At 42.0% G+C, this 14,667-nt stretch overlaps 1 protein-coding gene across 1 annotated transcript in view; it reads right to left on the bottom strand.

The window, feature by feature from the left end:
• The window catches only part of CSMD1 (CUB and Sushi multiple domains 1), a 2,043,790-nt gene that overhangs the window by 190,865 nt on the left and 1,838,258 nt on the right, over positions 1-14,667 (bottom strand). The window contains 1 exon segment of the mRNA XM_050802644.1: positions 8,018-8,227. Coding sequence (XP_050658601.1) covers positions 8,018-8,227 — 210 coding nt within the window.

Below are 14,667 nucleotides of genomic sequence, written 5' to 3'. Positions count from 1 at the left end.
CACTTTGGGAGGCCAAGGCGGGTGGATCACGAGGTCAGGAGATCGAGACCAGCCTGGCCAACATGGTGAAACCCTGTCTCTACTAAAACTACAAAAATTAGCCAGGCGTGGTGGCGGACGCCTGTAGTCCCAGCTACTAGGGAGGCAGGAGAATCACTTGAACCAGGGAGTTGGAGGCTGCAGTGAGCCGAGAGCGTACCCCTGCACTCCAGCCTCTCAACAGAGTGAGACTCCATCTCAAAAAAAAAAAAAAAAAAAAAAAAAGAAAAGAGAAAGAAAGTGCTCTGTCTGTTTGTTGCATAAATCAAGGGCAAGGGCTCCGACCTCCAGAGGCCGTGACATTAGGCAGTTCCTGAACAATGGCCCCTGGATCTGCAAGAGGCAATGCAGGTACAACTGACATCTGGATTCCACGGTCACAGGCAGCACCTGCACCCAACCACGACGGCATGCGCTGCAAGTCCTTGTGGAGAACGTTTGACTCTCAGGGTTTTGGCGAGGGTATTTTCACAGCCGTAAAACTTGAGAGGAGCAGGCGGATCTGTCAGGTGTCAGGTCCAAAACAAAAAACTGCGATTGGAGTTTTCCCACAGTGGCCATTCTGCAGCTCAGGGATGGTCGAGTGGTTTTGCAACTCGTGGGAGAAAATTGTTCTTTTTAAACTGACTTCATTAGGTTTAAACATTGTTTCCCCTGTTAGTGCACTGACTAAATCATTTGATTTAGAATCCAAAGACTTCATTTCTCTTCCTTCTTCTGAAATACAACAGCTTGGCTGACACGACTACTTTGGTGTCTAGCAGACTTGATTCCAAATCACACTTCCACAGGCAGCTGTGCACATTTTCACAATTTGCTAACCTCTCTGAGCCTCATTTTTCTTATCTGTGAAATGTGCATAACCTTGGAATTTACGTGGAAATCAGGAAGCATACAGTGTGGTGCAGAGTGAGCGCTCCATACATCACAGTTATTATTGTCATTATTATTATTACTGAGACAGGGTCTCGTTTTGATGCCCAGGCTGGAGTGCAGTGGTGTAATGGCAGCTCATTGCAGCCTTGAACTCCCAAGCTCAGGCAATCCTCCCACCTCACCCTCCTAAGTAGCTGGGACCATGGGTGCCCAACACCACGCCTAGCTAATTTTTTGTAGAGACAGGGTCTCGCCATGTTGCCCAGGCTGGTCTTGAACTCCTGGCCTTGAGCAATCTGCCCGCCCCGGCTTCCCAAAGTGCTGCAATTATTTTTAATATAGTAAAACAGGGCAATTAGCTCTTCCAGACCAACTAATAATACTTCTGCAAGAGCAGATGAGGACATAAGTAAACACTAACAAAAATCTCTTGCATACAAATACTTTATTTCCATGGAGTTTTAATCCAATTATACAACAGTTTCATGGTATATGTATTATGCTGTTTTCCCAGGCACCTTCTTAAAGGAACCAGCTTCTTCCCCTTTAAATCATGCCCTTGAATGAAGTCTGCTAATCACATTTCTGACTCTGTGACCCAAGTTGAGCTAACACATAGTCTCCGTCCACCTGGCTTCAGTGGCTGAACTTAGACACAAGCTGGTCCCACCAGGAAAGTGTTCCCAAAATGTTTAGCAATTGCAGTAGGGGAAGCAGGATCCCGTCCTTGCTGACCAGGGTATGGTTAGATTGGAGACATATCATCCATGTGTATTAGGGCAGAAAAAGCTATGAAAATCAGAATAGGGGCAAACAGAATTCAGGTGTCACTGAGGCCCAGGCTCTGGACGTGCCCCAGCCCACGCAGCTGTCACCTTGTACTTCTTACCTGAACTAGTTTGAGTCAGATTTCTATCATTTACAATCAAAGAGGGCAGACTCATGGGGAACATCCTGGATCTTTGTCCCCCCCGCCATGGACTACATCTAACCACTAATTGATGGGACTCATCTATGGAGACCGGGTTAGTCCTAGAATTTGATCAAGACTCTATTTTCACAACTATGTGTAACAGTGATATACGTGTCTATGTGTTGCAGAGAGGACAACCAAGCAAGTAATTCTATTTTTGTTTTCCCCCTGAGATAGAGTCTCACTCTGTCACCCAGACCGGAGTGCAGTGGCACAATCTTGGCTCACTGCAACCTCTGGTCTCCCAGGTTCAAGCGATTCTCCTGCCTCAGCCTCCTGAGTAGTTGAGATTACAGGCACTCCCCACCACAGCAAGCTAGTTTTTGTATTTTTAGTAGAAATGGGGTTTCATCATGTTGGCCAGGCTGGTCTCGAACTCCTGACTTCAGGTGATCTACCCACCTCGGCCTCCCAAAGTGCTGGGATTATAGACGTGAGCCACCGTGACTGGCTGACAACCAACTAATTCTGATCCCTTTGGGATTTCTGGTGGCAATGGAAGAGATGGAATGAAAAGAAGAGAATAACAGTACGGGCAGTGATAATATTTTTATATCACTGGTTACACCCAGGGTACACTCAGCTGTTGCACACATGGGTAGGACTGCCAGTGCTTGAGGTAATTCTTTGGGTCATGTTTCCTGACAGTAACTGCAAATCCCACCATCCCTGTGTAACTGGTACTTCGTTGGCTGAAAGCACAATCCCTTAAAGAAGCCTTCTACAAAATCCAACATTACCAAGACTGGACACGTGGTATTTGTGCCAGTATCTGCAGTGACATGAATTGGCTAAAGTTTTAAATTTTTTTCTATGTAATACTCTTTGGAATTTAAAAAATACATTTTTTAAATTTTATTAAATTGACAGATAATAATTGCAGATATTCATGGGGTACAAAGTCATGTTTCAATACATATAATCTACAGAGATCAGATCTGGGCAATTACTACATCTGTATGTTCATCATCTCAAGCATTTATCATTTATTAGTGGTGGGAATGTTCAATATCCTTCTGGCTCTGTGAAATTACGGAATATGTTATTGTTAACTACAGTCACCCTAAAGGACTAGAGAACACCAGATCTTATTCCTCCTGTCTAGCTACAATTTTTTATCCTTTAAAAGAGTTTTGCTAGCAATATCTGCAATGAGTAGGGACTAAAAATCAATTTAATTTAATGAGGAAGTTAGAGCACAGATAAACCAAATAAAGGCAAGCCCTGCACAGGTGCTTCCTAAAATGCATATGCAGCATGGCAGAAAGTCCCTTAGCATGGGCGGGGTTGGGGGAACGCCTCAAGTATGGAGCTCACAGGTTTCATGCAGCATGGCAGAAAGTCCCTTAGCATGGGCGGGGTTGGGGGAACGCCTCAAGTATAGAGCTCACAAGTATGGAGACCAATTACAGTCTCACAGACTGTAACCACTGGGGACCAATTACAGGCAAGGCACTGCGCTTCCTGCTGAGCACGGAGCGAGGTAACACAGAAATGACCATCTCCTTTATGCAGTGTATTGTTTTTAGTAAGGCATCCTTTAAATATAGAAATACAGCTGTCCCTTGGCTTATGCAGGGGGGTGGGTTACAGGATATGCATATAAAATAATGGAGCATTTTCATATAATCTAAGCACATTCTCTTGTATACTTTAAGTCATCTCTAGATTACTTATAATACCAAACACAAAGCAAATGCTGTGTAAATAGTTGTTATTCTGTATCATTCAGGGAATAATGATAAGAAAAAGAGTCTGTGCATGTTCAGTAGAGACACAACCATGTGTTGTGTATTTCAGAATATTCCGATCTGAGGTGCTTGAATCCACACATGCAGAACCCATGGATGCAGAGGGCTGACTGTATACAATAAATTCCTGATTTTATTAAGTCCCAGGGTATGCCTGTCAGTTTAGGTTCATTTACATGGCATTGAAAGACAATATTCCTGCTGGGCGCAGTGGCTCACGCCTATAATCCCAGCACTTTGGGAGGCCGAAGAGGGCAAATCACCTGAGATCAGGAGTTAGAGACCAGCCTGGCCCACATGCTGAAACCCTGTCTCTACTAAAAATACAAAATTAGCCGGGCATGGTGGCGGGTGCCTGTAATCCCAGCTACTTGGGAGGCTGAGGCAGGAGAATTGCTTGAACCTGGGAGGCAGAGGTTGCAGTGAGCTGAGATTGTGCCACTGTACTCCAGCCTAGACAACAGAGCGGGACTCCCTCTCAAACACAAAAAACAAAAAAACAATATCCCATATCTCAGTGACTTAAAATAAGACAGCTTCCTTCTGGCTCTGGGTTGGGATGGCAGGAGACTCTACTCCTGTAGATACTCAGGGATCCAGATGACAGAGCAGTATTACAGCAAACTAAATTTTGGCTCTTCAAGGTTCCATCCCAAGCGACATTCACTCCAATTTCATCACTCAGTGAAGTCACACCACCACACTTCATTTTGAAGGCACCTCTATCCTGAGTCCAGAAGTGGAGAGAATGGGAGACATCTGGCAGGCATGCTCATGACCAACACACGAGGAGAAGCACATCAGAATTCAAGCTTCTGGGTGAGGAGACCTCCCCTGGTCGGGGTACTCAGAGATTGCCTCCTTCAGGGTATTACACAGAAACAGTTCTGAGTGACTAACCAAAGAGTGGGGGTGGAGATGGAGAGCATTGCAGGCTGAGATTGCTACACGTGTAAAAGATCTGAGGTGGAAATCACTGTGACTGCTGGAGACATTTCAGAGGGGCAAGTGAGAATCGAGACAGAGAAAGAACCACAGCCTGGGAGACTGGGCTCCTTATAGATATTGAACGATTTCCTAAAACTCTAAGAAAGCATGGTAAATGCTTTCATCACAAAAGGAATCAATCCGGTATGCCTTTTGGAAAGAAGAGAGAAGTTGGAGGAGTAAATCTGGAAAGACATTTAGGAGTTTGGCCATTTTCTAGGAGAAAGGTCTGAGAGCAGTTAGGGCTGCTGGTGGTGACACAGGGAGGCAGCCGCAGATTCCAGGTACACTGCACCTCACACTTAGTGAGATGGGGAGACTGGAGGATAAGACGGGAAGCAAAACTGTGAGCTCAGCTTCAGGCCCATGTTTCAGTGCCTGTGGCTTTCCCAGTGGAGGCGGAAAATAGACACTGCGTCCTGGGGCTTGCAGAAGACTTGAGCTGGAGGCACAGGCACAAGACGTATCAGCTGTGAATGGCCATGATGGGCTTTGAATCCAGGAGTTTGAATCATGGAAAGCATAGGATGGAAATATAGGAGGATTCCAACCTCCTATATAGCTAAAGTCAGTTAGAAGTGGTCAAGGAAGCAAAGAAAATAAGAACTTAGCCAGAGAGACAGCAGAATAACCCAGAGATTTTGTGGCCACTGAAGCCAAGGGAAAAGGGCGTCAAGAGAAGTGGTAGCCACACTGGAGGTCACCAGGAGACATGAGAAAGGAAGTGTGCCTCTAGGGCTAGTGACATTAACATCTCCTGAAATAGAAGATCTTGTCCACAGAAGAGCCATTCATATTAGACACCAGCTGAATAGATAGAAGCAGAAACAGGTGTGGAAATTGAGCATGTTTATGTAAGTTTTCTGGAATTTTGTTTTAGAAATTAGAAGCTGGAGGAAGATCAGAGGTCAAAGGTACATTAAAATTATAAATAGATGTGTACATGTGTATGTGTGTGTGTGGCTGTGTGAGAGACTTGAGTTATATTTGAAATGCTATTGGGGAAAATTTCATGGAGAGATAGTAGCTGAAAATGCAGAAGTAGAAAATATTCACTATACAATGTCTCTGAAATAGTAGGAAGAGAGGTACCTAGCGCATAGGATCGATTACCGGTTTTTTTCTTTCTTTTTTCTTTTTTTCTTTTTTTTAGACGGAGTCTCCCTCTGTCACCCAGGCTGGAGTGCAATGGTGTGATCTTAGCTCACTGCAACCTCCGCCTCCCGAGTTCAAGTAATTCTCCTGTCTCAGCCTTCTGAGTAGCTGGGATTACAGGTGCCTGCCATCATGCCCGGCTAATTTTTGTATTTTTAGTAGAGATGTGGTTTCACCATATTGGCCAGGTTGGTCTCGAACTCCTGACCTCAGGTGATTCACCTGCCTCAGCCTCCCAAAGTGCTGGGATTACAGGTGTGAGGCCACCACACCCGGCCTCGATTACCCTTAAGTAGGAGGTACATTCTCTTCCATCGAAAAAGAGAAAGAGCAGAAAATAGGTGCACAGGCAATTTTGTATTGTATCCATACAAAATTCTGTATCCATTTTGTTGTGGGAAATTGCTTCCTCTCTGATGTTCTCTCTCTCTCTCTCTTTCCCTCTCTAGTGTGCTTCAAGTAGGGAATGATTAGTGAGTGATACTGTTTGCTAAGTAGTAAGAAAATAAAGAAGGGAAACACCGGAAGACACAGTATGTTCATAGAAAAATGCTGGCAATGTCTACAGACATATTGCTCCCTGAGTTAGCCTTTAGTTTCCTCTCTTTTTTGCTCCTACCTAGATTTCCAGTTTAACAGACCTCAATCCTGGAAGTCTGTGTCTATATTTTATATTTTAGGTGAGACTACACATAATATAATGTCTAAGAGTTCAACATAAAATACTAGCCTCTTTCAGTAATAAATATCAAAGCCCTGTTTCTGAGCATTCTGTGGAATTAGGGAAACAAGTGATTTAACTATAGTTAAAAAAAAATGGCAGGCTCTAGATTTAACATATTCAACCTCATTTGATCTACCAATATTCAAGGAAAGGCCATACAAATCATTTTGCCTGAAATAAAAATGTTGAACTTTTTCACGTGTCAAAAATGCTTTGATGATGCAAACTTTTCTTACAGATTGCATATTTGAAGGAATAAAAAACGATAAAGTTCAATCACTGATTTTTTTCTCTTTTTATGGTGAAAGTTGAACATGAACAGTGCAGGTAGCCATTATCTGTGCTAAGGCAAGGCATACACACCTGAGAGACCGACAGACTTACTGTCATATGTATCAACTCCTGGCACCATGGGACTCTTGGTGTCCTGAAGGGACAAGAGCTCAGAGGGACACGTGACAAATGTGAAAGCTATGGGATGATGAGAGTCGGCAACTGAGCACGCAGATGACTACGGTCATGGGAGAGAGTGTGTGCAGGTGGAATGGGAGTGCAGGTGAAGCGCAGGTAACAGCTGTACCTGATCATCCCCTGTGTGTCTGTGAAACCGCCTTTGCAAAATTATATCTGAGGAAATTGTGACAGTAAAGAAACCAGACCTAATCAACTCCATCTTGCTTCGAACCTTTAAGCTGTCCTTGTTCATTCCTGGACATAGACTGAATTAATTTTGGGAAGGTATTCAATTATTGGTTTGATGCTGAAACAAAATTGATAACGGCCCTTTCCCGAAAAGGCCCCCTTCTTGCCTGGGGACCAGTCTGTCTTTGCAGGACTAATAATTAGCTCTAAGATTAGAAATTATGGTTTGGGGTCACGCAGCCTCTGGCTCTGAGAGTCTGAACCTCCTCAAATTGCTCTCGGGGATCACATCACTCTTGCAAAACCTAACATCAGTGCTTGAGATATTTTGCAGACCCCGCACTTGCTGGATCAGCTGACACCACCCAGACCGGTAATCTGGCCCAACCAGTTCTACCATTGCACACAGGAACAGGAGATAGCAAGAAAAACTCACTTCAGCCCCCTGTGATTCCATCTCCGACCTGACCAAGGAGCACTACCGGCTCCCCAAGCCCCTACCCGCCAAATTATCTTTAAAAACTCAAATCCCTGAATGCTGGGGAGACTGATTTGAGTAATAATAAAACTCTGGTCTCCCACACATCTGGCTCTACGTGAATTACTCCTACTCTATTGCAATTCCCCTGTCTTCATAAATCAGCTCTGTCTAGGCAACGGGCAAGGCAAACCCACTGACGGTTACATATGTGTCCTTATCTCTGTTTTCAAAAACAAGTGTTCCACTACGAACCAGAAACCAACATTCCACCAAACAATTATTCCAGCTGTACGAGCTTCGAACCAATCAGGGAGATTTATATTTCCATGCAATTTAAATGTAAGAAGTGTATTTAGATTTGGGTTTCAGTTCTTGTTGTTGTTCCTTACCTTGGTAAGCAAGTTTAAATCCTTGCCGGTTTTGCGAATGGTCACTGTAAAAGTGGATGAGGGTTTCATGTGTTGTGCTCAGCAGGGCCGCAGGGAGATCCGTGCCACTAAATTGTCCAATCATGGGGCTGGTGTGGTAAGGTCCATTTTGAATTTCAAGGAAGTCATGATTAGCTTCGGTAGAGAAATTCAGAAACTGAATATGGGCACCTGTGGAAAAACGTGAGAACTTAATGAAAGTTCATATCAACATGCATAAAATCAATGCTCATCAAAAGTGACTGAAGTGTTAGCAGTCTCCCCAGACAGTCCCTCTCTGTGAGACAGAACCATGCCACGGAGGATGGCAGGCACTGTGGATGACGACGCACCATGGCTCCATCTTACCTCTGCCACTTTCTGCCTCATGGTCTTTTTCCAGGAAACTCATGTCCAGAAGTCAATTTGTTTGTGAAACATGAATATTACCAGCACCGTACCACAGAGCTACACAGGTAGAATCCTTAGAGTACCAACTAGCACACGCGCGCACGGGGATGATTTTGTCCAGTGACTTTTACGATTATGACAATCTTAAACATGAAGTTGTGATCGTCTGCTACATCACCCAAAAGCTAATTGATGGCTTTATCAAGGAAAAAACAAAAACAAAAACAATACAAACAAACAAACAAAAAAACCAATTTTGGTCTTAAAACATGCAGCAGAGTTTTTTGTTTGTTTTTGTTTAATGTTTGTCTGTTTGTTTTGCCTGTTCTCCTTGTCCCATAGTTCTATGCAACAAACTTTAAAAGTGGCTTTTACGCTAACTGGATGGTCATACCATTGCACAAGTTTTATTAGTTCAGCAAGTGATCATTTTCTATTGTGTTACGTGTGCAAAACAAATTATTGATGTTTGTGAGAAACCCAATCCAATAAACCCCACCATAACTCTCATGATTAAATCTAACAGCCTGGCATAGTTCAGCATACCAAAAGACTGTTCAAATGACCAGTGTCTCTGATATCATACTGATTTGTGAATTAAATAAGCTATGGCTGATAATTTAAAAGGAAACAATAACAAACAATTTAGAGTTATTTGCATTGTGGCATTTTTAAACTTATTTTACTAGTATGCCTTAGATATTCTAACTCATTTAAGCAATTTATATAGAACTCCAAAGACGTTAGTCTTTGCATAAATCCATGCAGTTAAGCTGGGCCGTAAAACCTAAACTAAGCTAACTAACGGCTGTTGTAGAGTGTTATTCCAATATGAAAGAAAGCTTTACTCTGCATGGTTCTTCTCTTTTTGATAGATGAGAACTTAAATTTTTTTTCATCTGTTTCCTAGATTGGGAAAATTAAAGATAACACGTACTTGGGTTATCCTACTTAAGTGCAGAAAAATATTCACACAAACATATCTACTCAGGTATCAAAGGAAAACACAGTTGTCAGAGGGCAGTACTTTGTAAAAAGGAAGAAAAAAGTCCAAGCGAAAAATTGTAGGGAAGAAACACCTAAAATCTCTCAACAAAATTTAAAGTCATACAAGAAAAACAATTTCATTAATTATGGAGAAACTTGGCAGGGAGAAGCAAAAGGGTAAATAATGCCCTGCCTGGGTGGGCATTGTGTGAGGCCAATGGTATGCCTGGGGTCTGATTTGCCAACCAAGATTATTCCCAGCACAGTAATCATCACTATGCTCATAATTTACAGGTGAGTAAACCAAGGCTCAGAAATGTTAGCTGTTCTGTCTCATGTCACACAGGAAATGGCAGAGTAAGGTTTAACCCCGCACTCACTGACAAAGGCCTCACTTTTTCTGATTTGGTATGCCAATAGGCTAGACAAGAGATGACAGTCTCATGATGGTAAAAATATTCCACTCTTCTTGGAGAAAATCAGTTTGTATTATGTTCAACCTTGATTGAAAGAGGATGAATTAAAAAAAATAGAATGTGAAAAACTGGAGGAGACAAAAAAAAAAAGAAGAAAAAGAAAGATCTTTAATAATTTAAGCAAACTTTAGAATTCTTTTTAGAACGAGTAGCTAGATTCATATCACACTGTCCAAGTCTATAGGCTGGTACTATATCACCAGTCAAGAAAGGGCTATCTCAGCCTGCGGTGGTCTTGGCCATTCTAACATCATCTGCTGTATATAACCAAGGTGGAACAACTCTTTAAATATACAACATTTCTGCAAATATTCAAAAATGTCAAATACTGCTGTTTGTCGAACAGCCACCAATAAGCTATTAATTTGTTTCTAAATTCCAGAAAATATTTTTGTTCAAAAGAAATTCAGAAGTGAGGAAAAAAAAAGAAAAAAAGGGAGAGAAGGAGGCGCCAAGAGAGGGGGGAGGGAGGAGGGAGGGAGGGGGAGGGAGAGGAGGGAGGGAGGGGGAGGGGGAAGGGAGGGAGGGGGAGGGGGAAGGGAGGGAGGGGGAGGGGGAAGGGAGGGAAGGGTTCCAGGGGCTCCTGTATTCCTTGGTTTGGAGCTGTCTCCTCTGCCTGCTGTGACACCTGAGCTCCTGGACTGCTCAGCCAGTGGCACATCCAGATCTGCCTGTCCACTTACCCACTACTGAGCTAAAAACACAGTTTGATGGTATGGCCTATGAATCTAATAAAAATGAATTCTGTTACTAATAAATAATCTATACTGAAGAGTAGGTGTGTATGTGTGTGGCGTGTGCGTGCGTGCATGCATTTGTGTGTGCACATGTGTGTTTGTGCGACTGCCTTATGAACACTGAATCCACGTGCTCCATAGAGTTTTATAGACATTCCTCACATTAATCACAACCAGGCGGATTCAAGAAGCTGACCCGAGAGCAATAGAAAACAACCTGTTGAATTGCCGGCACTTCTATGTATGCCCAGAGTACCAGAAAGGAACACTGGGGCCAGACTGGAACACTTAATATCTAATGGCAGGGAAATGGGTGGAAATGTGCTCACTTCGGATGCGCACATGCAGACTTTAGACATATTTATCCAGAAACACATTTTGAAATTCATGAGCCGGCACAGTCACGAAAGATGACAACTTGCAAAGGGATCAGGGTGCAAAGAAATGGAGGATGTCCAATGTCTCAGAAGTACAGGATCCAGTGAAAGTGGTTTGTTACTGATTTGGAATTCAGCTTGAAAAGGAAATGGAATTATGACAATTATAATATTGTGAGCAAAATTACCATTTTAAGCAGGATAAATTATACAGCAACATATCAAACTACCTAATCCATATCAGAAAATAGAACAGAGCCCAGCTCTAATCTGGCTTAAAATAGAATTATTTAGCTATCTAATTTTCAGCAAATTGCATCCAGTTTGACATTGTAAAGCCCAAATAAAAGGATTAAAATAAGCATAACCTGGTTATCCTTCTATTATCTCAGAAAGTACTAAAAAATATATATTATTTCAACAACAACAACAAAAATCTGAATGCTTACCTTTGGTGGAATTTACCCAGCACCCTCTTATCCAGTTGTGATTACATATTGAAAATTAAGTGCCTGTGACAAGTCACCTGCACAGAGAATTTTTGCCTTTGGCATTGACAAAACTTTGAATAGTAATGTGACCATGATCTCAGAGTTAAACCTTAGTCTTTAGTTGATAGAACCTGTGAATATTACTTGCTCTGTTTTGCACCTTCTGTGTGTAATAAAAATATAGCAAAAGTGTTAATACCTATGGAATTTATTGAACATTCTAAAGAACCTTTTATATTGTCCCTGTGTTTCTAGACAGTCTGATGGCATGGTAATTTTGGAGAGCATTGTGTGCACGATTAGTGCAGTAGATTTTAAGTATAAAAGGTAATGGAGTAAGGCAGATAGAAATCTTGGTTGCATTTCTGTTAATGGTGCCCTTAGACACTCTCAAGAAAACAGAGACAGAAATCCTGAGTTGGTTGAGTTCTGCCAGAGCATCACAAAACAACAAGCCAAGTCTGTGAAAAGGAAAGAAAATGGCACACAACTATTGGGTTTAGCTACTAGATAACTAAACTAGAATTTGGTTTAGCTATTAAAAACAGCACTTAAATAATGTCCTATGTCATGCAGTTACAATACTTCAAAATAGCCCTATGGGACTGATATTTTATCATAGTCCCTTTAAAAATAAGGAAGCAAGTTTCAAAAACATTCTGGTATCTTGTATAATCATTGGTAGGACTAAGATTTCTACTCAGCTCAACTCAGAGCCCCAAATTGTGAGCAACCACAGCTTATGCTGCCAACTGCCTCAGTCCTTTTGGCTAGAGTTCTCTTGGTCATTTTGAGGGACAGGCTGTGTGGGTCACTGTGGGTTACTGAGGCAGGGTGTAGAAAACAGTTGTTCCTGGAATGAATAATTAGGAAAATGAGGCAGGATGATTTCCACGTGATACCAAAGCAGCTAATTGCTTTTACCAATTCTAACTGTGGCTTGATCCATGGGAATGGGCTCTGGGAGTAGAGTTAATCAAAAGAATTATTTGACTAAACTGGCAACTGCTTAACTCCTGGATTAGATAATCGATCAGGCAATCCCACGCTTATCCAGGTGTATGGGAAGATCCGTAATACCCAATAAAATCCTCCCCAAGGTGAAAAACATCACATATATTTTTCTTCAAGAAATGGCAATAACGTCTTGTATTCCGGATAAGCGTTATTACTCAGAGTAACTGGAGGAGCACGCTTACTGGTAGAACAGCTGTGCCCTGAGAATCCAAATTCCAAAACTGACAACCAAGGGGACACATATGTATGTTCAGATGCTAGATATACAATCTGAAGCCTAGAAATTACATTTAAGAAAGCTTTGCAAGAACAATTTTTCATTTTTTTTTTTTTGTAATTCGCTTTGGAGTTTTGATTTGTCATGCTGTTTCATACTCAATAATATTATATCTCTATTTTCAACTTGCCAAAATCTCATGATTTCTACATGTTTACATGAAAGCAATTTTTCATAAATAATATTTATAAGAATCTTGTGAAAATTTTTGTGCATTCCTCATCTTATTTAGATTGAAAGTACTCTTCTATAAATTGAAGGAGTTTGACTCCAGCATCCAAGGAACTGGAGTTGCTTTGGGAAGATGCCAAATTCATTTCTTACTTCAGCCAGGGGCACTGAATCAGAATTTAGGAAACAGGCCACGGGAAGCTACATTGTAACAACACAACCTCCATTGAGGCTTCTGGCACAAATAAAATTTGAGCACCCTGGCGGTGCAGTCATTTTCCTTGTTACTTATGGTTGCAAGTTTAAGTAGATACAAATGACACTCTCTTAGGGTCTAAGGCAATCAAGCTTCCCATAATGTCTGTTTCTTGATGAAATTTCCAGTGATACTTCAAAGGAAACATTGTTTAACACAGTTTCCCAAACCTCTGAAAACAGACGAGGGGAGAGGCAGTATAGTGATGCAATGCACCATTTGCTCTTACAGGAGGAGCTGGTTAACTCTACCATGATTACTCGTGTGAACTACCTAACACATATATGTCTTTTCTGAGTATTAAAGAAGACATATCTTCTGGCTATTCTATTGCAACCTGATCACCGAGATCACCCTAACAGCATTATCCTGGTAAGATATTTTTTGTGAGACGTCAGTTGAAATACCTGTCTACCTTCTCAACCTCCCTGTTTGTCCCGTTAGGAAATAAGGGGCCCTTTTCTGAGTTGTAACCACAGGAAATGTTCCCGAATCACTTTATGGTTTGGGTATTAATAGAAAGCAACATGAGAGACCAAAAAGGGGAGAAGTCATAATTACAAGATAATTGTGGTCACCTCTGCTATATTCCCATTTTGTTTCACATAAGAAACTTCTGGAGTGAGCACTTGATTTTTAAGTGCAGATGTCTGAGCTTGAACCCCAGACTTACTTCCTCAAAATTTCCAAGGATATTATCTGATATTTGCTTATGATCTGAAGAGATTCTGAGAAGCGCTTGCTGACAAGAATAAGATAAGGTTCAGAGAAAGAAAAATGACCTGCGCAGTGCTGTGGGTATAAATTAGGAATTGAACAGGAGAACCTGACTCAGATGAAATCGTTCACATGCTGCAGAAGTGTGGTTTGACATTTGATAACAAGACTCACGACGTTGGTTTAAAATTCATGTGCATAGAAGGGAGACTTGAAGCTCTGGTAGTGGATATTACCAGGGAGAAGAGGCAGGAATTAAGGAAGGCCATGAATATATAGAAGTAATTTACTTAAATATTTTTCACTATAAAACGATGTGGGGGCCGGGCGCGGTGGCTCACGCCTGTAATCCCAGCACTTTGGGAGGCCGAGACGGGCAGATCACAAGGTCAGGAGATCGAGATCATCCTGGCTAACACGGTGAAACCCCGTCTCTACTAAAACATACAAAAAACTAGCCGGGCGAGGTGGCGGGCACCTGTAGTCCCAGCTACTCGGGAGGCTGAGGCAGGAGAATGGCGGGAACTGGGAGGCGGAGCTTGCAGTGAGCCGAGATCGTGCCACTGCACTCCAGCCTGGGCGACAGAGCGAGACTCCGTCTAAAAAAAAAATAAAAATAAAAATAAACAAAAAGAAAAGAAAACAAAACAAAACCAAAAAAACGATGTGGGGTTGAAAGCTAGATAGTAAAATTTTCTCAGATTCTGCAAATTGC

This window comes from Macaca thibetana, chromosome 8 (genome assembly GCF_024542745.1).
Source record: "Macaca thibetana thibetana isolate TM-01 chromosome 8, ASM2454274v1, whole genome shotgun sequence".
Taxonomy (NCBI): Eukaryota; Metazoa; Chordata; class Mammalia; order Primates; family Cercopithecidae; genus Macaca; species Macaca thibetana.
The sequence above is the reverse complement of the archived record's forward strand: the minus strand, read 5'-3'. Positions and strand labels throughout refer to the sequence as shown.